Genomic DNA, 24,505 nt, shown 5'->3' on the forward strand with positions numbered 1-24,505 from the left:
GGACCAGAGGCGCATCCCACTTCACAACTCTATAGCTTGCGAACTTATGGTTAACACGATAGCAAGCTGGGAACATGCTGTCTGAGTTTATTTGTTTCTTTCTATTTTTTCTGTGCTGTGCCATTTACCTAAAGACCACCCTTTAAAACTGCTGTGTGAACACCAAAACACATGCTGGCCAAAGTGAAAGCGTTTCTCAGAAGCATTAGAGGTGACACACCTTCATTTCGCAAACACTGGAAATTTGACACGGAGTGAATGACAAGCATGTGGTTAGAAAATCCAAGATGAAATCATGCTTTGTTTATTTTCTCCTTTCAGTTCGTTTGAAGCAGGGTTCCCATGAGAGATGACACACAGCCTTGTTGATGATGTTAAGTTGTAGTTTTTTCTGATCATAAGACCTGACCGGCTGTTCTTGATCACCTGATTCTGAGGTTTTGATGAATAATGCATACCAGAACCAAACCCTGATTTAAAAAAAGAGGAAGTGATGCCGTTTGCAGTCAAGCCAGTCAGATGAGATAAAATGCCGGCAGAAAATGAAAGTATATAAGAGGCCACGAACACACTAACAGCAGATTTAGACATTTAAGCTCCTCAAAGGGTAAGAATATGCCATTTTATTTAATATTTTTCTTAGACTGTCATTCAAATTTCACTTTTGAATGTATAAGCAGAAAAAACTTTATATATGAATTAATGAACAAATAAAAATAGAACACGAATAAAAATATGACTAAATGTCATAATGTTACCAAAGAGTAGGTGCAAATAGCAACATAAACAATTAAGTTAAAAGAAAAAATATATATTTAAAATCCAAAAAATTTAACAGCAAAAATGTGTAAATTTAAAGAAATTTACAGAATGTGTAAAATCCGAGAGACAACTGAGAGAGTTTTGTCAGGACTTACGGGGTTGAAACACACACGTCTATACTGTATTTTTCTCTTCGTCTTCCTCCTCTTCATGTCACCAAAGAGGGAAAGAAGACACACTTAGTAACTGAGATGGATCTGCGTGAGGCAAAATGGAAATTATGTGAGTATTATCTAGCAAAATAATTACTGAAGACAGATTTTAATTAATTTTTTAAACATTAACTCTCTTTGAAACCCTTTGTTTCATGATCATGTCAACACTTTTATTGAAACTGTCGATCTGATCTGGTTTGCAGTAAATGGGCCGAGGTATTTAGTCCCAAAGGGCTGCACAGGCCAAGAGCGGGACGCTACTTTTACTAAGCAACTCCCACTGAGATTTTGGGTGTCCTTATGAATGAATCAGAGTGCTATCTGAGAGCATATATAAGAGAATATGTGTTGAAAGTGCCCATTTCCTCTCTTCAGAGCTTTGATTTGTTCCCTGTCAGCGATTCAGACCCTCTTAAGAAAGTTCTAGTTCTGCTTTTTCAGCGCAAGGTTTACGCTGGTACTGTCTGGCTTTCATTGCTGTATGATGAAACGAGAAGAGGTCACATTTTTTGCTGAACTTTACAGGAATGTATCTGACACAATGTCTAGGAGAATTAGACTTGACCAAAGAAATTCCTGCCTATAAATGTCAGAACAGAAACTTTATTGGCTGGCGTCTGTAAATGTGATGCAGTCAAGGTCAAGTACAGTTAAGTGTCTCACATCTAGTGGCTCAACCAGATTTCGGCTCTATAAACTCTGTAAGACTTCCCCACTTTAGCAACTGTGCTTCAAGAAAAAAAAGCAACTACACTAAGTCAGATTTCCCAGAAACAATAAAGTTTAAAAATATTTCGACAGAAGTGCCCTGCTGGAGTGTGTTTCTCTGTGTGTGTTTCCAGTTGCAGTCAGCGTGCTGCTGCTCACACTGTACCCCAGCCATGCTGCTGCTGTCAGCATGAAGGAACATCTAGCTGATTGTCTGGAGGACAAAGACTACCATGTGCTGCTGCAGACCGTGAAGACCGGCCTCCCACACATTAACACGTCTCATCATGTTGTTATTGTCGGAGCTGGCATGGCTGGGCTGACGGCTGCCAAGTTACTGCACGACGCAGGACACAAGGTACATGCAACAGGCTGATGTGCTATACATTTTATTAGAAAAACCACTACACAACATAGAACATTTTCTGTGCTATCAAAGATTTGGAGCTAGGGGCCAGTGAATGAACCCATAGGGAGCCCAGAGGGGATCAATTAGCTGCAGGGCCCTTATTCAGCTCTCCCCAACGCCTGTAACCACATTAGTTTGTGATCATTTGTAATAACTAGATTTTTACACAGGGGCCCTGTATAATAAAGAGCCTCATCAGGTAAAAATGCACCTTTTAAGCCCCCTGCCATTCATTTCATATTATTTATCAGTGGTGCACATCATCAAACACATTTGAAATTAATCGAATTACAACTAACTAACTGGGGGCCTTTGGGGCCCCCGATGGTCTGTTCAGAGCACATATTCCTTTTTAAATAAGGAACATCTAAGTTTTTTGAAAACAAATTATAGGTAATTCATTTTAGTAGTAGTAGTAGTAAAAGTAGTATAGGTAGCAGTACTAGTACTAGTAAGAATAGTTAGAATAGTAGCAGCAAGAATAGATGTACTCAGTAGCAATATTAGTAGTAGCCTATTTGTCATAGTAAAAGCTGTATTAGTAGTACCAGCAGCAGTAGCAGGAGTAGCAGGAGTTTAGTCGAATAGTAGCAGTAGTAGCAGTGGTAGTACAAGTAGTACCAACAGTAGTTGCAACAGCAGTATTATTAGATCTAGTAGTAGTACTAGTCACAGCATCAATAGTAGTAGTAGCATTAGCAGTAGCATTGATATTAGCAAATATTAGCAGTAGTAGTATAAGCAATACTCATTTTAGAAGTAGTTAGTACCTGTTTTAAGACTAGTTGTAGTACCAGCAGCAGTAGGAAAAGCAAAAGCAATAGGACACCTACTTAGTACACTTTCTACCTTTGGAAACATTGCATGACTGGCCTCACTCATCTATTTGTATTCATCTGTTTTGACAAGGTAACCATATTAGAGGCTGGTGGTGGTGTTGGAGGACGGGGGAATACACAGTGATCATTTTATATTACAAGTCAAATGTATTCTCCTAATTATGTCATAGATCATACATCAGAAAGTCAGACACCCTCTTTCCGTATGTCATTGGTTTCTTCCAAAAATTGCAGGATGAAATCGGTTTGCAACAGCAGATACGCGTGCACACAGCACCCTGTTGAGCATCAGTGCTGGAGGAGCCTGGCTACAGCTTAACATGTGTTGCTGAAGTGGTTATTAGAGCATAAATCCCTTTTTCAAACATGTGAAAATGAAATGCAATTGGGAAGTGAACTTGGAGAGAGTTAGGTTCCTTTTAAAAGATGGCATGAAAGTCCTACACTTCCCCCTCGCTCTCTCTAGTTAAATTGGTGCCTGTAGGTGTGGTTACAGGTTATGTACTTAGGCTTGTGAAGATGATGGATCTTTCAAGGAACCTGAGTAGCTGGAAAATATGCTACTACTGCTTAGTCTGAGCTTTTATTGGCAATGGAGCAGCACAGTCCCATCTGTACTCATGCTGCTTCCTATCCATTGTGAAATTGCAGCTATTACCATGTTGGCATGTTCCTTTTATCAGTGGCTTTATTGTCTATGTTCTCTAAATTAATTTGCACTGTGGATATAGTCTATATATATATATATATATATACCTATTTCATTGCAAACTCGATGAGGCTGTGGAAAACCACCCTTGAGGCCAATGGCAAGCCACTTGCACAAGTATCCATCAAATGTGGCATATACCAAGGAGATGCTCTGTCCCCACTGCTGTTCTGCATAGGTCTGAACCCCCTCAGCCAAATAATCAACAAGACTGGCTATGGATACCGACTCAGGAACGGGGCCACCATCAGTCACCTCCTCTACATGGATGACATCAAGCTATACGCTAAGAGCAAGCGGGACATCGACTCACTGATCCACACCACCAGGATCTACATTGGGATGTCATTCGGGCTTGAGAAGTGTAGCCGAATGGTGACAAAGAGAGGAAAGGTAGTCCACACAGAAGGGGTCTCACTCCCAGAAGGAACAATAGCAGACATTGAGGATGGTTACAAGTACCTTGGAATACCACAGGCAAATGGCAACCTCGAAGAGGTAACAAGGAAAACAGCAACTGCCAAATACCTCCAACGAGTAAGGCAAGTCCTAAGAAGTCAGCTCAATGACAAGAACAAGGCCCAGGCAATAAACAGCTATGCCCTGCCAGTGATCAGATACCCTGCGGGAATAATAAGGTGGCCAAAGGAAGAGATACAGACCACAGACGTTAAGACATGAAAGCTCCTCACCATGCATGAAGGATTCCATCCCAAATCCAGCACCCTGAGACTGTACGCTAGCCGTAAGGAAGGCGGCCGTGGACTAGTGAGTGTGAGAGCCACTATCCAGGATGAAACATCCAAGATCCGCAAGGCCAGTGACATTGTGGGGGTGGAGCTGGACTCTCTGGCAGTGGTGTCAGAGAGGAGGATGCTGGCCAAACTACATGCCATCTTGGACAGTGTCTCCCACCCGCTCCATGACGTGCTGGTCAAGCAAAGGAGCACCTTCAGCGGAAGACTCATCCCACCAAAAAGCACCACAGAGCGCCACAGGAAGTCATTCCTGCCTGTGGCCATGAAACTATTTAACTCCTCCCTCTAAGGGTTAGTCTGTTTGACCCTAGGTCACTAAACTGGACATTGAGCATTACATCTCCGCCATAATTAATAATAATTGTGCAATATTCTGAATATTACTTCCGTGCAATATTAGTTTTCCCTTGTTAGGTTTTTCTTATTTATTGCTACTGATACTATATACCTCAATTACTCATTGACAGTACATGCACCTCCGCTTATTAATATTATTTATTACATAATTAGTTACATTTATTTTATACTGTACTTCACCATCAACCAGTAAACCCACTTGGTACTCGACACTTAGTTTATCTTATACTTATACTGACATGATACTTAATTTATTTCTGACCTGTTTATAGTGTTTATAGTGTATCATATCGTTTTCTTGTACTTTCTCCTGTGTGCACTGACGTAAAGACGAGCTGCTGTAACAAAGAGTTTCCCTACGGGGATCAATAAAGTATTTCTGATTCTGATTCTGATTCTGATCCACAAGTACATCAAAGATAAGGCCCCAACAGATGACGTGCTCAGTGAATGTCTCAGGCAATGGGGAACAGAGGAAGAGGTGCTGGAGGAGGGACCATCATGGGAGGACAAACCCCTACATGGGATGTACCACCGGAACATAACTGAAGTGGCTGATATCAAGAAATCCTACCAATGGCTAGAGCGGGCCGGATTGAAGGACAGCACAGAGGCACTTATCATGGCTGCCCAGGAGCAGGCCCTGAGCACCAGAGCAAGATCCTGTGGGACTTCCAGATTCAGACTGACAGAATGGTAATGGCGAACCAACCAGACATCGTGGTGGTGGACAAACAGTAGAGGAAAGCCATTGTGGTTGACGTGGCAATACCAAGTGATGGCAACATCAGGAAAAAAGAACATGAAAAACTAGAGAAATACCAAGGGCTCAGAGAAGAGCTGGATAAGGCTTGGAAGGTGAAGGCGACAGTGGTGCCCATGGTCATCGGAGCACTCGGGGCAGTGACCCCCAAACTGGAGGAGTGGCTACAGCAGCTCCCTGGAAGAACACCAGACATCTTGGTCCAGAAAAGTACAGTGCTAGGAACAGCAAAGATACTGCGCAGAACCCTTAAGCTCCCAGCCCTCTGGTAGAGGACCCGAGCTCGAAGGATGAGAACACCCGCGGAGGGTGAAGGCTGAAGTTTTTTTAATTTTTTTATATATATATAAGTGAGTGTCATTTTCACTAACCTTAACAACACAAATAATTGGCTTGAAAATCTCAAAATAAATATACAGTATTTACCCTAATATAAAGTGGGAGATTACTGAGCTACAAAACCTGCAGTGAAGTTTTAAAATAATCCCCCCAAGTCTTGAATATATATGTCAAATCGCAGAAAATTGCGTCATTATTTTCTCTTTTTTTTCTGGGGCAGGACCCCCATGCCCCCCCCAGAATTTTGGTTTGCATGATGCCCCTGTGAATATATATTTATGAATATACTGAAAAACACTTTACATACAATAAGTCTATAACTGTACAAGTGTAGAATTTGTGTCTAATTTCTGCGCTAGCGAATGAGAAAGTTTATTACTGTGCACTTCTGTGGATAATAGCAAACAAATGTATTTAGCATAGAAGAAATGTTTGTTGCTTAATTTAAATTATACTTTGCATGACATTTTCTCTACTAAATATTATTTATGTGCTTGCAAAAAATCTATTTCTGAGTTCAAAATGTCCCACCATGACATGAAACACAAATATACGGTAATTCCCTATAGGCTATACAGTAAATACAATATCACAAATCAAAAATGTAACTTTTTTTTCAAATCAGGAATCAGACACCTATGGCCAAGCCCTTTATCTATCTGTTTTGACAAGGTAACCATAGTAGAGGCTAGTGATCGTGTTGGAGGGCGGGTGGAAACCTACAGGAATGAAGAAGAGGGCTGGTATGCTGAACTGGGAGCCATGAGGATCCCAAGTTTTCACCGGTGAGTTAATGTATTATATTTAAAATGAGCATTTACAGATAAGAATGCATCCCTTCACCTTCTCAGACTAACGTGATTGTGTAAAAGGGCTGCTTATGAAGCTACAATGAAAAGTGTACAAATTGACATTCCAGTTTTTTATGGGGTTGATTCGCCAGGATACCATCCAGACCAGGTTAATACCAAATAATTTAAAATACTAAAGGGAAGATGAAAATGGAACTTTATAGAATCCAAAAGCCCTGTAATGATTATTTAAGCTATTGTAAAGGCTGTACAGTTGTTACTGTGGAATTGTCTATTATCTATAGTGTAAAGCATTCCTGTTTAGAGTTTTTGTTTTGTTTCCAAATATATCTTGGCAGTACTTACATTTCATTTTTTAAGCCAGTGGAGGCTGCCAGTGTTGTCGATGTCTTGTTTGTTATGTAACTAAAATCTCAAAAATGATGTAGGGATGTTACATGTGCCACCATTAAGCCTCTTGCTTACACATTAACAGTAGTTGCTGAGTGTCAGAGAGATCATTCTTCATTTACTGTCTCGGCTCACACACGGTAAAGAGACCTTACAGTCTCAAGCTAACTCTGCCACCATCACCTCCTCTGTCAACAGCATTGTTCACTGGTTTGCTGAAAAGCTGGGGGTAAAGCTGAATGAATTCTTCATGGATAATCCCAACACCTTTTACTTTGTTAATGGGTTGCGGAAGAGGACATACGCAGTGGAAACAAACCCAGACATCCTGAAGTACATGGTGTCGGAAGAGGAGAAAGGGAGGTCAGCCGATGAGCTGCTGCAGCGAGCTTTGCAGAAGGCACGTAAGGCAAAGGAAAGGAGTCAAAGGGCCTTGACTGAAACAATGAACTTGTTGCTTTAGCCATTCTGAAACTTCACATGAAGTTCCTGGTCACACAAGAAAGTTACACAAATTCACACATCCTTGTAAAATAGTTGGTGCAGGATGCTTGCACTCTCTGTCACTAATCAGACAATAAGTTAATAAACACAATTCAAGAAAATATATTTGTCTCTTTTATATAATAGTTTATCATCGGCATAGAAGAGTTATATAAAAATGGATCATTTCAATACTTCGCTCTGGACCAAAATGTTGAATTCAACAGATCAACTGGCGTTGCTGCTCGGTGGCTTCTTACTTAATTGTTTTGTTTGTGGGCCCCAAGAGCTTCCTCTGGTTTGGCTTTTGTATCAGGCTTGCCATACACATTCAGTTCATCAAACACATATATCAAAGCTCAGTTTCTGAATACTCATGATAACACCATCAGCTCAATAGATGATTCTATTGACTTTATCCATGGAAGTGACTTTTTCCTTGTCTTTTTTGTAGGTGAAAGATGAAGTGGAGGCTCATGGTTGCAGGGCTGCACTGAGAAAATATGACCATTATTCTGTGAAGGTAAAACACAATGTGATCTCATGAAATGTTGTACAATGAAAACACTGTGTTGAGTAAATTGTGTGAATCACTACTGATATTTCAGTGCATTGTAAATAGCATAAATTGGGTGTGCCATTTTCATTTGTTTTCCATTTGAAACTTTCAGCTAATGGTTAACTTAGAAATACACCGTTAGTTCAACTTAAGGTTATGTTTGAAAAACAGGTTGTACTGCAAGCATTTTAATGTTTCATTATGGTGAATCACATACTGTGACATCTAAAAGTAAAAGTCAACGGGTTGAAAAAGACATTAGACAAATATAAAATATTTAAAACATTAGATAAGAGAAGACAAAAAAGTTTGTATATTTTGCTATGAGGTGAAATATTACAAAAACTGTCAAACAATTAGAACTGAGCAATCTGTCTAGAGAAAGCAAGGCTAACAAGTGGTTGCTAAAAGTGTCTATAAATATATGATTTTTGATGTTTGAAAACCTGACTAGTGAAATACATTTTATCAACCAATTTTGTTTTAATGAATTTCAAGCCTTCTTTCTGAGCCACCCTGACCGCACAACATGGAACTTTGTCTGTTTAACAGGAGTATCTGAAAGAGGAGGGAGGTCTGAGTTCAGAAGCACTGAGGATGATTGGAGACCTGCTTAACGAACAGAGCCTTATGTACACAGCGCTGACTGAGATGCTCTATGATCAGACTGACATCAGTGACAGAGTCGTGTGAGTCCCTAAATCCCACACTGTCAACTATTCAAAATAGCCAACATGTTAAGAAACAATTGCCTAATTGCACATCCAGCACAGAGCAACATTAGCATTCATTTGGAGTTTTATTTCTGGTTACCCAATAAATGTACGTCCAGTATTAATCTCGAACAACATCACAAACTCCTCAGTGAAAATATCCAGCTCTTTTAATGCTAATTGCTCCACTGTGTTCACCAGCAAGTCGCTAACTTCACTGGAACTGGGCAGATAGTGTGCAGAGGGTTCATCAAACCAGTAAATGAAGAAAATACTGTGGCTGATGGAGATAATGTTAGCTTGTCTTAGTTTTGTGGTATAATAGAAGTTGGCTTCCAGATATACATCCAGTCTTGACTCTGATGCAGCCTAGACCTAATTTCAAAAGACACAAATGATCTGCCAGTGTGCATCTTCTGAACAGTTCATAATCATCTAAGTATTTACTTATCTTTGCTAAACCACAGCATATGGACATATTGCAAATTCACACCTCTCTTTACAAGAATGCATGCAGTAAGAGTATCTATTTGTCCAAATGAATATAAATGTCCGTAGGTCGAATCTGCTGAATAGATTATCAAACAGTGTTGACATCACATAATACATACAAACAAAGCTATCATTTTGTCACATTTGTGCTCAATTCCATGAGACTGTTTTTGTTTTTAAGGTACGATGAAGTGACTGGTGGGTCGGACCATCTCCCTAAAGCTTTTCTTACTGTCCTCGATGACCCCATCCTCCTCAACTCAAAGGTCAAGCGCATCAGCCAATCACATAAAGGTGTAGTTGTATCGTATCAGACAGGCCAACAGTCCTCTTTGACTGACCTTCCCGCCGACGTCGTCCTGGTAACAACCACAGCCAAAGCAGCCCTTTTCATTGACTTTGATCCACCTCTGCCCATCAGAAAGATGGAGGCATTGAGGGCAGTTCACTACGACAGCTCCACTAAAATCATCCTCACCTTCAGCAAGAAGTTCTGGGAGAGGGACGGCATCCGAGGAGGAAAGAGCATCACAGACCTGCCCTGTCGTTTCATCTACTACCCCAGCCACAGTTTCCCAACAAATAAGACCATCGGCGTACTCCTGGCTTCCTACACCTGGTCTGACGACTCCCTCCTCTTCCAAGGTGCAAGCGACGAAGACTTGAAAGAGCTGGCTCTGAGAGATTTGGCGAAGATCCATGGCGAGCAAGTCTGGTCGCTCTGCACAGGTGTGGTGGTGAAGAGGTGGAGCGCGGATCCTTACAGCTTGGGCGCCTTCGCGCTCTTCACACCCTACCAACATTTAGAGTACGCTAAGGAGCTCTTCAGAAAGGAAGGCAGGGTGCACTTTGCTGGTGAACACACAGCCTTCCCTCACGCTTGGATCGAGACATCTATGAAGTCTGCAATCAGGGCTGCTAACAACATTAACAAAGCAGTACTCAAAGATTCAGCTAAATGTCCAGCACGAGATGAGCTCTAGGGTCCGAAGAATTGAGTCTAAGCAACTGAATATTATGGTATTAATATAAATTAATTATATTTTGAATGCCACTTTCATACAATATTAATCAATAAAACCTGTTTGTATTGTACAATATAATCAATAACAATAATAGAGTCAGCATTTAACCTAACATGTACGTCTTTAGACTGTAGGAGGACACCGGAGCCCAAAAGGGCCCAACCAGCCGGTGGATTAGAACCCAGTACCTGCTTGCTGTAAAGTGAAAGTTAATTTATAAAAATATTTTCTTCTTGCCTTGGTCTTGGTCCCCCAGGTATGTTTGTTTGTCACATCTCTCAGAATTTTGTGGCTGTGACCTTCGACTCCTACCTTACCTCACAGAAATAAAACTAAAAAACTGCACGTCTACACTTATTTATTTTACTTATCTGTATATATATTTTAATAGCACAATTATTCTGTTGATGTACGTGTTTTTATTTCACACCTGCTTTGGCAGTGTAAGCGTCTGTTTCCCATGCCAATAAAGCTCCATTGAATTGAATAAAATTACAACCACAACAAATGGCTTCCACTGACAAATGGATGCTTTATTTTGGTGAGTTGAGTGCTTGTGAATAGCAAGAGACAAATGCAGTATGTCACATAAGTTTCAGGTTTACTTCCTTTCTTATGATTGAAGCACCCATCAAATTCCAAATGTGTTCACTTCAACTGATTTTGAAGTGGGTGTTAAGTAACCCTACAAAACGTGGGTATTGTTACAATAATATTTTTCATATATTGAAAGGTTTAAGGTTGCTTTGGTCAAGTTTTCCTTGTAGTGGCAGAAGCTAGATCTTTCAACCCTTTAGCCATTCCTTTTAGCTATCTATTTCAACTGTTTATGCATTACTTTTTGGTAATTATTTCAGCTGTTTATCCTCTCTTAGCTTACTATTTAAATAATTTATCCCTTTTTAGCTAGCTATCTCAACTCCTCTGCTAGCACTCCACATGGTAACACGTACCTTTAAAGTGTTATAATTGATTTAGGTTGGAGGAAGGGTGTACTGTGCAGTCAGCCTGCAGAAGGTACAACTGCACCTGTTTAGGAACTGTACTAAACTATAGGATTGGGTGATATGATGACATATACAGTGAGACGATATAAATTTGTCCCCATCAGGCATTTTGCCAAACTGTTTAAACCCCATGACTAGTATCTATGGGTGTATAAGGCCATTGTAGGTGATGCAAATCAATGAGAAGGAAGCAGGACTGATTTATGGCAATACTGGATTTATATACAGTGGTGTGAAAAAGTGTTTTACCCCCCTTCCCTCCACAAAACCTTTTGTTTTGAAGAAGAACAAAATGACGACTTTGGAGTGGCCGAGTCAAGGCCTTAAGTTTAGGGGGCAATCACTATTTCACACAGGGCCATATAAGTTTGGATTTTGTTTCCCCTTAATAATAACAACCTTCATTTAAAAACTGCATTTTGTATTTACTTGTGTTATCTTTGACTAATATTTAAATTTGTTTGATTAAATTTGATGATCTGAAACATTTAAGTGTGACAAACATGCAAAAAAATAAGAAATCAGGAAGGGGGCAAACACTTTTTCACACCACTGTATGATTTTTGGATCAGTGTGATGAAACACCTTGACTTGTCAGGTATTTCATCGGCTGGAATAGCCAAAAACTTCCATATTAGCATATATTATCCATTAACAGTTTCTCAATATAAAAATCTATATTTCCAAACAAAACAACATCCTTCATGCAGACAATCTTCATGTACAATCAGTGGACATTGGGTGATCTTGACTACAGCCTTGGTTTTAAGCATTTACCAAAGAAAATCCTAGTCCTCCAAGAGTTGACTAAGAAATCTACAATATGGAGATTAAAATGTGTTGTATGAACACCAAAATACACTGTGGTGGAGCTCATTTTTAAAGTGTTTTTCTTACTTCCTTAAAACCTAACCCAGATGAAGATATCATACCTTCACGTGTCACACACTGAAAACGTGACTGACAAACGTGATCGTTAGCAGATTCAGTCTAATGTAAATATTTGTTGTATTCCCTCATTGCAGTTGCATTTTTGGCAAGGTTCCCATAAGATAATGCACAGCCTCCTAGACGATGAGGAATACTTTTTTTTTCTTATCATAAGACCTGAGCATTTATGGTAGATCAGGTCATTGCAAGAGCTACTTATTAATGAAACTGAAAACCAGACATAGAGGATGTCATCCCCCTTGTGGTCAGGTGAGCTGGCTGAGAATAAAATTCCAGCATTGAGGCAAAGTACGGTATAAGAAAGCTATGCTTTCACATCAGCAAGCTGTAGTATCCGATTTTGTCGATCAAGTTCCTCAAAAGGTAGGAATCAGCCATTTCATCCGGTATAAATATAATTAAAATCTCACTATGAATATATCAGCATAAGAAATTGTTAATTTTTCCTTTTACTTCTTATATGAGGGGTTAATTTAAGAACAATGGACGAAACAGTGACTACTAATAGAGAAAGAAAAAAAAGATTAATGTTTTTATATTGATTTAAACTGTTCACATTGAAACATGTGAGTACAAAATATTTATAACAAAGAAAATATATAAAATAGCATCAGAGACAAAGTGAGACCAAAATAATTAATGTAAAACGAAAATATACTTAAAATCAAAAACTGCAATAGTAAATATCTGAATAAAAACACAGATTAACACAATTTAAACAATATAATGGTTGTGTAAAATGTATCGCAATTTATATTAGTAAGTGTTGTTAATAGGTGTACAGAAAGTATAAATATTGTATTGTAAAATAGACCCTATGTCGTATGGGGCGCAGTATGAGGACCCAAATGCAGACAACCAGGAAGCGGTATGTGGATGAGGTAGCCGGATGACTACAGTATTTATAGGGGTGATCCAGCTTACAGGCAGGTAGGCAGATACAGGTCCGGGTACAGGAAAATGGGGTACCAGCTGTCAGTGGGGGAAACAAGGAAGTGAGTCCAATGAAGCTAAATATATCCAATAGGGAGCAGGCAAAGTTCAAAGTCCACAATCCAGACACGTTCCAAGGGTGACATAGACTAATTCCAGACGAACTTTAACAGAAACAACTGCCTGGCTGCTTGAAAAATGGCACAAAGAACTATGCACAGGCCAGGGACACACATGACAGGACTACAATGCTCCAACAATGAACAAAGGAAAAGACCTGGACTAAATACCCTAATGGAGGTGAGACAACGAGACACAGGTGCAAACAATCAAGGAGGGGCCAACAATCAAAACTGGAGGGGAAGCAAAACCACAAGACACACAAGGGGAGGAACACACTACAAAATAAAACAGAAAATGACAAAATCTCAAACTATAACACCCTACTAATAATACAGATTTAGCTTTTTGATGTGATTCTTATTAACCATTGAAAATTTTTCATTGAACTATTCCACTTTTCACTGAATCATAAGCTAAATGCACAAAAACCTAATGTAAAAGATAACATCCTGTAATGGTCTGAGAGGCAATTCTGTTATATTTATATAGCTTCAATTCATAACAGAAGTAATCTCATTGCACTTTTCCTATAGAGCAGGTCTAGACCGTACTCTTTCTAATATTATTTACAGAGACCCAACAAATCCCACCATGAGCAAGCATTTGGTGACAGTGGCAAGGAAAAACTTTAACCTTTAAGAGGCAGAAACCTCGAGCAGAACCAGACTCAATGGTGGGCGGTGCATGTTTTGAGGTTTTGAGGTTTTGAGAGAGAGAGAGAGAGAGAGAGAGAGAGAGAGAGAGAGAGAGAGAGAGAGAGAGAGAGAGTTTAAACATTTTGTCTCCTTTCTGCTTCTGTCTCTCTTCCTCGTCCTCATTCTACCAAAGACGAAAAGAAGACAAGCTTTCAAACTGAGATGGATCCACATGTGGTGACATGGAAAATATGTGAGTATTCTTCAGCAATAATGTGTTTTCTTGTATTTAGACAAAGCACTAGAGACAGTGATCTTTTCTAATTCAAAAAACATATGCAAAAATATTTTTAAATGTATTAAATATCTGAACTTAGCTATCAGACTGCCCCCTATGCCATGGTGGTATTCAATTTTACAGCCGGGTGGAGGCTTACAGGTGTAATTGTAATTATTATGTGCTTTCAAATATGTGCTGTTACTGCACATCAGTTGCTGTACTCCTTATCAGTTCTTTGATCTTTTTCCCTGTCTGCAATTTTGAAAGAAAGAAAGAAATTAATGCTGTTCTGTAGTTCTGCTTTTGATTACAAGGTTTTCCTCTGTATTTATTTTCATCACTACATGATGAAATGAGGAGAGGGCAGACTTTACTAGACTTTACATGAATGTATGTCACATACTGACAAGGGGAAGTGAGATCTGCCAAAGTAAACCCACTCGCTTTAGACTCTACTACTACTTGTCTCAGTGTTGTAGATGTCTGATCAAATTAGCCGTTGTCCCTTTGTTACTACAGATCATTATCAATGCACAAAGTCCAAGGTGGACGAAATGTTCAAAAGCTTCAAAATTGTTTTAGGTTATTTTAAATCACTATGTGCAGAAGCTTTAAAATTTTTCATAAGTAGACCGCATATTGTACATTACAGAAAAATAAAAGAAAAATTATGATGAAATGGAGGCCTGTATTTAAAAAAAAGGGTAATTTGGTACTAATTACAAGGAAAATAGAGATAGTGTTCAATGAGTACACATCTGATTAATTAAATTCCATAGTACTTTCCACAAAACGGCCAAGGTAACTACTAGAAATCACAGTAACAGTAAAAAATATAAAAATAAAAAGCATTGCAAGATAATCTGTATTGCCCCATTGATGGAACAATCATGATAAATAACTAGAATGTAAAAACCTACAAGAGAAATATAAAAACTAGAAATACAAAATAGCAAAACAATAGCGCAGAATCATAAAATGTTTGTAATTTGGACATAATCATCATCATAAGTGCACTGGTCAGTTTTCATGGAAACTGTAGTTTAAACTATACTAACTACTATATTAACTAACTATACTATACTATAATTACTTTGTGAGGTTTCAGTTACCATTAGCGAGTGCTGTAGTGGATGTCAATTTGTCTAAGAATATGGAAAGTAAACCTCATGTTTATTTTTTCCCAAAGAATGAGAAAGAAAGGCTGAATGAGAGATTGCATTTAAACTAGTGAAACAGAGGCTAGCCTAGACGTCATTACTTCTTTTTTTACTCAACCTGACTTGTAAGTTCTCTTCACTTGTAAGTTTTCTGAATTAAATATCCCAAGATCAGGGAAGGTTAAAAGCCTTTGATGTGAGTTACCTGTTGGAGTAAATGGTGTGTTTTTTCTCTCGGTGTGTTTCCAGTTGCAGTCAGCGTGCTGCTGCTAACACTGTACCCCAGCCATGCCGCTGCTGTCAGTATGAAGGAACAGCTGGCTGATTGTCTGGAGGACAAAGACTACGATGTGCTGCTGCACACCGTGAAGACCGGCCTCCCACACATTAACACGTCTCATCATGTTGTTATTGTCGGAGCTGGCATGGCTGGGCTGACGGCTGCCAAGTTACTGCACGACGCAGGACACAAGGTACATGCAACAGGCTGATACTTTAATAATAACAATAATTTTGTCCACAAATGTGGAAATTTGCCTTTGGCTTAACAGGTTGACAAAGTTGTTGCATTTGGTATGAAAGACCTTTTGAAAATGGCTCTATAGCATCTTCACAGGGGCAGTTTTATGAATTCTTTAAAAAGGGGATGAACAGGATCAGACGCAGTTTGTCAAGCTTTTTGTTTCTGTCTTTTATATATACATCCTAATTGTTTCTGCTCTTTTCCAATAATTTTACTGGCCATATTTGTAATTCAGGACAGTCTATTTTTGTTGTCAGCCCCCAGATGGTTACCATGGACACATATCAAAGTTAACATATTTTTAACAAGACCTCTGTAAACAGTCTCTAAAATGTTCTTGCTTATATCATCTTCTTCTCCTTTTCCTTTCGGCTGTTCCCTTTCAGGGGTCGCCACAGCGAATCATGTGCCTCCATCGAACCCTGTCCTCTGCATCCTCTTCACTCACACCAATTAACTTCATGTCCTCTCTCACTACATCCATAAATCTCCTCTTTGGTCTTCCTCTAGACCTCCTGCCTGGCAGCTCCAACCTCAGCATCCTTCTACCAATATCTTCACAGTCTCTCCTCTGAACACGTCCAAACCACCTCAATCGGGCCTCTCTGACTTTATCTCCAAAACATCAAACAAGAGTTGTCCCTCTGATGTACTCATTCCTGATCCTGTCCGTCCTCGTCACTCCCAAAGAGAACCTCAACATCTTAAGCTCTGCTACCTCCAGCTCTGCCTCTTGTCTTTTCTTCAGTGCCACTGTCTCTAAGCTGTACAACATCGCTGGTCTCACCACCATCTCCAACACCTTTCCTTTCATTCTTGCTGAGTATGAATCCAATTTCCAATTTGCTTTTTAAAAATGTATTCTGTGTTGGCTGTAAAAAATAAATTGAAGCCAAAAAAGGTTCCTGAGTATTTAAACTTCTCTACTGCTTCAACAGGCTGATCATTGATCAAAACAGGTGTAAAATAATGACAGGCATTGTAGTGACTTACAATAACCAGCGCCTTAGTCTTACTTTCATTAATAAAAATGGCACTGTCTTCACACCACTTGCTAAGCTCAACAATATGGTGGAAATATGTAGACTATTTACTTGTGTCCCCCGTCTGCATAAAACCCACAAACACCATATCATCAGCAAAAAACATCGAAACAAGCTGACAGATACGCAGCCACAGCAAATCACAGGCTTACCAGCTCGTGTACTTCAGTGTTATGGAAATTTTACATCTTATGTCTGAACAGGCACCAAAGTTACTGTTACGTTATTGTGAAGGCTATAACAGCACATGGTAAAACATGCACGGAGGGTAATTAAATGCACATTTCATTCCACCTTCTTATGCGCGCTCATAATTATCTGCTTAATAAACCTTGAAATAGTGTTACTGAGCCAATTTTAAATTGTCTTCTTATGTCAGATCAGCCTGAAAACACTGTAACACTCACAGAGTGCGGTTAAAGAGGGTTCTTTTTAAAGGAAATACTCCTGCAACCACAATTTATTAGTTTGAGGTTTTGTCATTTCCTGTTTTATTTTGTAGTGTGTTCCTCTCCTTGTGTGTCATGTGTGGTTTTACTTCCTGTCTTTGTTTTCCCTCCAGTTTTGATTGTTGGCCCTTCCTTGATTGTTTGCACCTGTGTCTCGTTGTCTCACCTCCCGTAGGGTATTTAGTCAAGGTCTTTTGCTTTGTTCAGTGTTGGATCATTGTTGTTCCTGTCTTGTGTGCGCTCGTGACATTTGTGTGTGTTGCTGTTTGGTGCACTTTTCTTTGTACCTGGTTCCTTTGCCCAGTTACCCGGCATTCTTACTGTAAGTTCTGTTTGGATTCTTTGTCTCCCATGGACCGTGTCTGGATTCTGGACTTTGAACTCTGCCTCCTCCCTGTTGAATTTGTTTAGCCTCATTGGACTCACTTCCTTGTTTTCACCACTGCCAGCCGTTAACCCATTTTCCCTGTACCCGGACCTGTATCTGCCTATTTGCCTGTTACCTGTTTGTTGCCTGTCTGCCTACCGGCCTGTCCTCCTGTACCTGTCTGTAAGTCACTTCACCCCAATAAACACTGTAGCCATCCGGCTACTTCATCCTCATACCGCTTCCTCGTCTGCATTTGGGTCCACACAATACACCACATATGACACAATTATCATTAGACCATCAGTCTCCCTGCCTATATTTTTTTACTTTAAATTATGCCAACTACATGTATTAATTTATGACTATACTGCAAAATGCTTTACATATATGTGTAAAGGAGGATGGTTAATAATGTGAAATTTTGGGGATAATAGAAAACAAATGTAATTAGGATAAGATAAATATTTGTTGCACCATAACATGAGACACAAACATACTGTAATTTGCTATATGTCAGATAATACATCATCACAAAAAAAAAAAAAAAATCAGACATCAGACCCCTTTGGCTAAACACTTTTATCTGTTTTGACAAGGTAACCATATTAGAGGCTAGTGGTCGTGTTGGAGGACGGGTGGAGACCTACAGGAATGATGAAGAGGGTTGGTATGCTGAACTGGGAGCCATGAGGATCCCAAGTTCTCACTCGTGAGTAAAAATATGTCTTAAATTTACAAGTTTTGCTCCGAGGAATGTCTGTTTTGCTACATTACAACAGTGTTTGAATCTTTAGCTAGTCAAAAATGTTCCTTGTTGGGCAGTTAGCATGAGCAGCAATACCTACGTAACTACTAAGAGAAACTCGAGTATCAACAGAAAATCCAACACTCTTTGACAGGTGATGTTTTCGGAGTGCACAGTGCGAAAATGCCTCAATGATAAGCTCTTGTTAGCAATGGCTAAATATGAGTAAGTGATGTGTAGATGTGCCCAGTACAAAAAGCCTTCCAATCAACTCAATAATGTCTCATAAATGCTTAACTAAAATCTCAAAGTTGATTATGGAGATGCTACATGCCACCATTAAGTGTTCCATCTCTTCACAGCATCGTCCGCTGGTTTATTGAAGAACTGGGGGTCGGGATGAATAAATTTGTCATGACTGACATCAACACCTTTTACCTGGTAAACGGGCTGCGGAAGAGGACGTACGCAGTGAAAGCAAACCCCGACATCCTGAAGTATAATGTGACGAAAAGTGAAAAGGGGAAGTCACCCGACAAGCTACTACAGCGAGCTTTGCAGAAGGTACTGTATGTAAGAGGGAGGGGAGGAGTGAGTTTTGCCATTTGGAGGTCAAAAGGGTCTCGGAGGTCTAGATGCCTAGGTAAAAACCAGCCACCTAGATATCTTTTGAGCTGCAAATGACCAAATCATTACTTAAAGAGTTATTGTATTTCTTGCATTGCCCTAAAACATCTACAACAGAGTCTAACTAAAATACAAATTATGGTTTTGTGTATAGGTGGTAGATGGTTGAGTGTGTGCAGGGGCACCACTGTAAATAACACTGGGATGTAAATTATCTTTTCTGTAGGTGAAAGATGAAATCAAGGCACATGGCTGCAGAGCTGCGCTACAGAAATACAATCACTATTCTGTGAAGGTAAGTCATGAAATTCTATAAAATGAGCACTAAGCCTGAAACAGGTGTGAATTATGTTCCTCCAACGCAAATTGGACTAGCAAATTTTCCGCTGTTCAGTTTTTCAAAAAGTACACTTTGAATGTAAGATTGAATTAGAGGGATTAAAAACTGAATGCTGAAAACATTTGTGGATTGTTTCACAGGAGTATCTGAAAGAAGAAGGCTGCTTGAGTCCAGAAGCATTGAGGATGATCGGAGACTTACTCAATGAACAGAGCCTCATGCACCTGGCGCTGACTGAGATGATATACATCCAGAGCGACGTTAGCGACAGCACCACGTAAGACTGGTTTATTTAACACATTTATGTATTTACATTTGTCCTCAAAGATGTTAGGAAAGTGTTATGTTTTAGTTTAAAGCCAGGGTATGATTGAAACAGAATAGTTTGTACAAAGTGTCATCAGACCACGTCTTATAGAAAAAGCATTTATAGCTGTTTCAAACTCCCATGTAGCCATCATAGAGAGACATACAATGAATTGTTCAAATGGGGATAACAACACACACTTAGGTGTTGCACACGTTTGTACACACAAAATGATGGAAGTAGCTGTCTTAATGATAAAAGAGAGCTTGAGAGAAGTTCTAACCTCTGTAAACCTGGCCAGTCACTGTGTGCTTGTCAGATTGTCTGTTTTCAGAGTTACATAAATTGTCGGACTGGATTTGGGTTAGGGGATTTCAGATGCGGTTTGATAATCCCATAAGCACTTTGTCTGAAGCATACGGATGCCTTTTAGTAGACCAGTTTTGAAAAACTAAACTAAAAAAACCTATATTCTTCCTCACTCCTAGCTAAACCATTTGCACACAGGCGAGACTCGTTGACATGGTTATATGCATACACTTTGCACATTGGAGACCTGGAGTACCATCAAATGGTTATATTTTGGGACATACTTGTTTCAGAGCCAGAAATCAGAGCCACTTTGCTTCATTTTAATCTTCACTACCTCTAGCTTCTGTGTTTATTTATTAATCTCTATTGGAGCAAAAGTAGGCAGGTAGGTCAGTCTTTAGCTCAGCTTAACAATCTGCTTTTTATTGCCCCTTTAGTATATCTGCCAGGAAGCAGCTGGCAAGGATAGCGTGGGTGATAAATGACATGTTTTAGCAAGTGAATATGAATGGCCTTCCTGAATGGATTGTCAAACAGCGTTGACATCACATAATACATACAAACAATACAATCATTTTGTCACATTTGTGCTCAATTCAATGAGACTAAAAATATATCATTTTGTTTTGAAGGTACGATGAAGTGACTGGTGGGACAGATCTCCTAGCCAAAGCTTTTCTTACTGTCCTCGATGACCCCATCCTCCTCAACTCAAAGGTCAAGCACATCAGCCAATCACATAAAGGTGTAGTTGTATCGTATCAGACAGGCCAACAGTCCTCTTTGACTGACCTTCCCGCCGACGTCGTCCTGGTAACAACCACAGCCAAAGCAGCCCTTTTCATTGACTTTAATCCACCTCTGCCCATCAGAAAGATGGAGGCATTGAGGGCAGTCCACTATGAAAGCTCCACTAAAATCATCCTCACCTTCAGCAAGAAGTTCTGGGAGAGGGACGGCATCCGAGGAGGAAAGAGCATCACAGACCTGCCCTGTCGTTTCATCTACTACCCCAGCCACAGTTTCCCAACAAATAAGACCATCGGTGTACTCCTGGCTTCCTACACCTGGTCTGACGACTCCCTCCTCTTCCAAGGTGCAAGCGACGAAGACCTGAAAGAGCTGGCTCTGAGAGATTTGGCGAAGATCCACGGCGAGCAAGTCTGGTCGCTCTGCACAGGTGTGGTGGTGAAGAGGTGGAGCGTGGATCCTTACAGCTTGGGCGCCTTCGCTCTCTTCACACCTTACCAACATTTAGAGTACGCTAAGGAGCTCTTCAGAAAGGAAGGCAGGGTGCACTTTGCTGGTGAACACACAGCCTTCCCACACGCTTGGATCGAGACATCTATGAAGTCTGCAATCAGGGCTGCTAACAACATTAACAAAGCGGCACTCAAAGAGTCAGCTAGAGCTGAACACCACGATGAGCTCTAGGGTCTTAAATCTAGCACGTTTCCTTGGTGATTGCATTGCTTGCCCTAAGAGTGAGGCTCATTATGATGCTTTTTCCAACATGCAGCCCTAATCTGAATCAAACTGGTGGATTTTTGGCAGTGAAAGATGCCTTAATGTTGCTGGGTAAAAGTATAATCAGCTTTCACTCATTTACACAATCAATAGTATGTGCACCACTAATGTTCCTCCAAGCTTGATGTTAATGCCATGGTCATTTCTGTCTGTGTGATGAAATAGGTGCTCAATAACAGGAACCACTGCCAAAGTTTCCCTCTTCTTTGAACATTTTTTAACTCATGGTGAAAAACTGCTCCTCCACAATCACAAGATAATGCACAGAATGCTTCCTTCTGCTGTTAAAAACATGTTCAGCATCACTGCCCCCCAATAAAGAGGTTATACTGCATATTATTAAAGGGCAACAAGCACTCTCTGATCTTTGACCTCAAGTGATGATTTGTAGGCATTACAGTAACATTAAACACAGCTCTGTCATTTTGAAACCTGACCCTCGTAAGTTATTACACTTACTTTGGTGGAAACTTTTCTGTCATGAATTGCTTTATATGTTGCATACGTCAGGATCTGTAACCTTTTCATAAGTTACTCAGTTAGATAAAAACATTGATCCTCCAATAAACATGATCTTCACAAAATCAAACCACACAAATGTCTCCCATGTAGAAATATTTTATTTCTGTGTTAAATGATTGTATATAGCAATAGGCAGTCCATAACAAAGAACATATGTTGATACATATTGGGAAGCAGGATCTGGCCTGTCTCCTTCTCCTAAGAGTGTTTTCACAGTTTCTCTCTAAATGAGAACAATTTAATGGAAAAAAACGGTAATGGAAGTTTAGTTAATATGAAGGTGTAATGTTATTACAACATATAAACATATATAATAAAATAGTTTTTCTACTTTAATGAGATACATCACTAATGAGATACATCACTTTTGAGAGTTTCCTGTTAAAACAGAATTACTCGGTATATAGAGTAAAATATCCCCAAAACCAAAGGGATCTTGTATAAATGAGAAATGTTTCACACCTTTTTCTTTGGTTGTTGTGGTGGTTTCTTTGGTTAAAAAAGTGTTAATTTTGTTCATGAACATCCATTCCCAACAGGTAACGAAAAAATGATGAAATATTAGGAATGACAAAAATAAAAATTGCCGTAGTAGTCAATATTATGAATAACATTTTCAGAATTTTCAGAAATTTTGTCTTACCATCTCATAACTTGTCTTTGTCAAGATTTTGACACACTATCTTATAATTCTGATTACAGGTTGCTAAATCAAAATTTTTAATTCTATTTAATAATAATTTTCACTTAAAACTTCAACTTAAAAAAATAATGAAAGGTTATTATGATGAAAGTAAAAATACACTCGATGAGTCAAATTTACTTTTCTTTCCTGGCAGACATGGGCTTCCATAAAATTGTAATATTGTTATGGAAAAACAATTGAAAACATTAACTTAAGAAGTCTCTTCTTGAGATTAAAGTTAATGAAAATTACATTTACAAATGGACATGAAGTGAATGTCCAGAGTCTGTTGGAGAAAAAAGGAAAGCAGTGTAAAAAAACAGACACTGGTCAAGTATATGGAGTTTTTGTCAAAACATCACGATGGTGGTCTCTCTTTTGAACTCCAACTTGATTTCATAACCAGCGGAAAATGGTAACTGCAAGCGGTCATTTTTATAAACAAGGACACAGTGTTGGATAATATCCATGGAAAAGCAGGCATTAAAAAATATTAACTAATTTTTCCCCAGATTGTCCAAATTTACCGATTCACTAGTATCTGATCCTTATCTATATTAATGCTTCTGTGTGAGTGTATTAATGGCATGCATGTGTCAAAGTGACAGACAGCAGCAGGACTGTGGGTTTTTTTGTTTTGCATGCAATTATTTTGTGTCACTTTATACTCTAAATCGTGGCAGGCAAATTTTCTTCTCACGTTATTGTTCCACAGGGAGGTCAGAGCCCAGGGTCAGCTGCTGATGAGCATCACTGGCAGTGATCTAGTGTCTTCCTCAAGGATAATTTAGTAACAAAATCTGAAGTAGAATAATTGATAAGATTTGTGGATTTTGTGTTAAAAAGTTTTAATGCAGGATTGATGATTAAACAATAAGTCATAAATTTACAATGAATGGAATTTTTCTTTCAGATTAAGCTCCAAACATTAAGAATTTGAATCACTCGTGGTGATTCGAAGATATTTCCATACCCACACCTATCATTTATTTTATCTGTCCATCACGTTTGACAGGATTCAAATGACCTGCAAATAAAGACAGGTGTTTATTCAAATATTAATGCCATGCAGAGTGGAAAGTCTCTGTGCGTACAGACAGCAGTTTGGTGGAAATATTCTGTGAGGTGCTTCATAATGACCATGAATACAAACAACTGTGTTCTACAAATTAAGCTATTATTATTATTTTAGTAAGTGTGGCCAGGTGTGACTTAACCATCATCGTTTTTAGTGTTTGAGCCTCACTCAATTTGTTAAATGAGTCACTGTAATCGTAACCGTACCTGCAAACAGGCCAAATTACACTGCATCCTCAAAAAGGTTCAAAGCATCAATGACTTTTTAATGTGTTGTCTTTTTGTGGACTAATTGTGGCCTGTTTTCAGATAATTACATTGCCACAACAAATGTTAGAGAATAAGTTTTATTTGCACTTTGCAATGTGAAATTTATTGTGAAAAAGCAAGTGAAAAGCCACAGTATGTTACAAGTGTGAAGCAAGTCAAATCATGCCAGACATGATTTGTCTGCATGTGGAGTTACTTTCTTTTGTAAACAAACAAAACTTGTGTTTATATTCAGGGTGTCTCACCAAAATGCATCGTATGTATCCTTTAGGCCAATAAAACGTGT

General features: G+C 39.2%; 2 protein-coding genes across 3 annotated transcripts; both read left to right on the forward strand.

Annotated features, from left to right (window-relative positions):
* The first annotated feature begins 233 nt into the window (after window positions 1-233).
* Window positions 234-10,678, forward strand: LOC122870147 (L-amino-acid oxidase-like). Of its 2 annotated transcripts, XM_044184010.1 has the most exons (8): window positions 234-607; window positions 985-1,044; window positions 1,820-2,043; window positions 6,532-6,644; window positions 7,260-7,461; window positions 7,999-8,067; window positions 8,656-8,792; window positions 9,490-10,678. In XM_044184010.1, the coding sequence occupies exons 2-8, from the start codon at window positions 1,014-1,016 to the stop codon at window positions 10,289-10,291; spliced, it is 1,578 nt and encodes a 525-aa protein (XP_044039945.1). In that variant the 5' UTR covers window positions 234-607; window positions 985-1,013; the 3' UTR covers window positions 10,292-10,678. The 2 variants fall into 2 exon arrangements, with proteins under 2 accessions (XP_044039945.1, XP_044039946.1); XM_044184011.1 differs by lacking the exons at window positions 6,532-6,644; window positions 7,260-7,461 and having other exon boundaries at window positions 425-607.
* A 1,910-nt stretch (window positions 10,679-12,588) lies between these two features.
* LOC122870148 (L-amino-acid oxidase-like) lies at window positions 12,589-22,259 on the forward strand. The gene is made up of 8 exons (XM_044184012.1): window positions 12,589-12,654; window positions 14,176-14,235; window positions 15,672-15,895; window positions 18,404-18,516; window positions 18,915-19,116; window positions 19,406-19,474; window positions 19,660-19,796; window positions 20,771-22,259. Exons 2-8 carry the CDS (start codon window positions 14,205-14,207, stop codon window positions 21,570-21,572), a joined length of 1,578 nt encoding a protein of 525 aa, XP_044039947.1. The 5' UTR covers window positions 12,589-12,654; window positions 14,176-14,204; the 3' UTR covers window positions 21,573-22,259.
* Window positions 22,260-24,505: the final 2,246 nt, after the last annotated feature.

This window comes from Siniperca chuatsi, linkage group LG22, assembly GCF_020085105.1.
Source record: "Siniperca chuatsi isolate FFG_IHB_CAS linkage group LG22, ASM2008510v1, whole genome shotgun sequence".
In the NCBI taxonomy this organism is placed as follows: domain Eukaryota; kingdom Metazoa; phylum Chordata; class Actinopteri; order Centrarchiformes; family Sinipercidae; genus Siniperca; species Siniperca chuatsi.

Bases quoted from the DNA above. Each gene is read 5' to 3' on its own strand.
- LOC122870147 (XM_044184010.1), top strand. From the start codon at position 1,014: ATGGATCTGCGTGAGGCAAAATGGAAATTAT. The intron at 1,045-1,819 runs GTGAGTATTATC...GTGTGTTTCCAG, and splicing joins TGAGGCAAAATGGAAATTAT to TTGCAGTCAGCGTGCTGCTG. The intron at 2,044-6,531 runs GTACATGCAACA...TGTTTTGACAAG, and splicing joins TGCACGACGCAGGACACAAG to GTAACCATAGTAGAGGCTAG.
- LOC122870148 (XM_044184012.1), top strand. From the start codon at position 14,205: ATGGATCCACATGTGGTGACATGGAAAATAT. The intron at 15,896-18,403 runs GTACATGCAACA...TGTTTTGACAAG, and splicing joins TGCACGACGCAGGACACAAG to GTAACCATATTAGAGGCTAG. The intron at 19,475-19,659 runs GTAAGTCATGAA...ATTGTTTCACAG, and splicing joins ACAATCACTATTCTGTGAAG to GAGTATCTGAAAGAAGAAGG.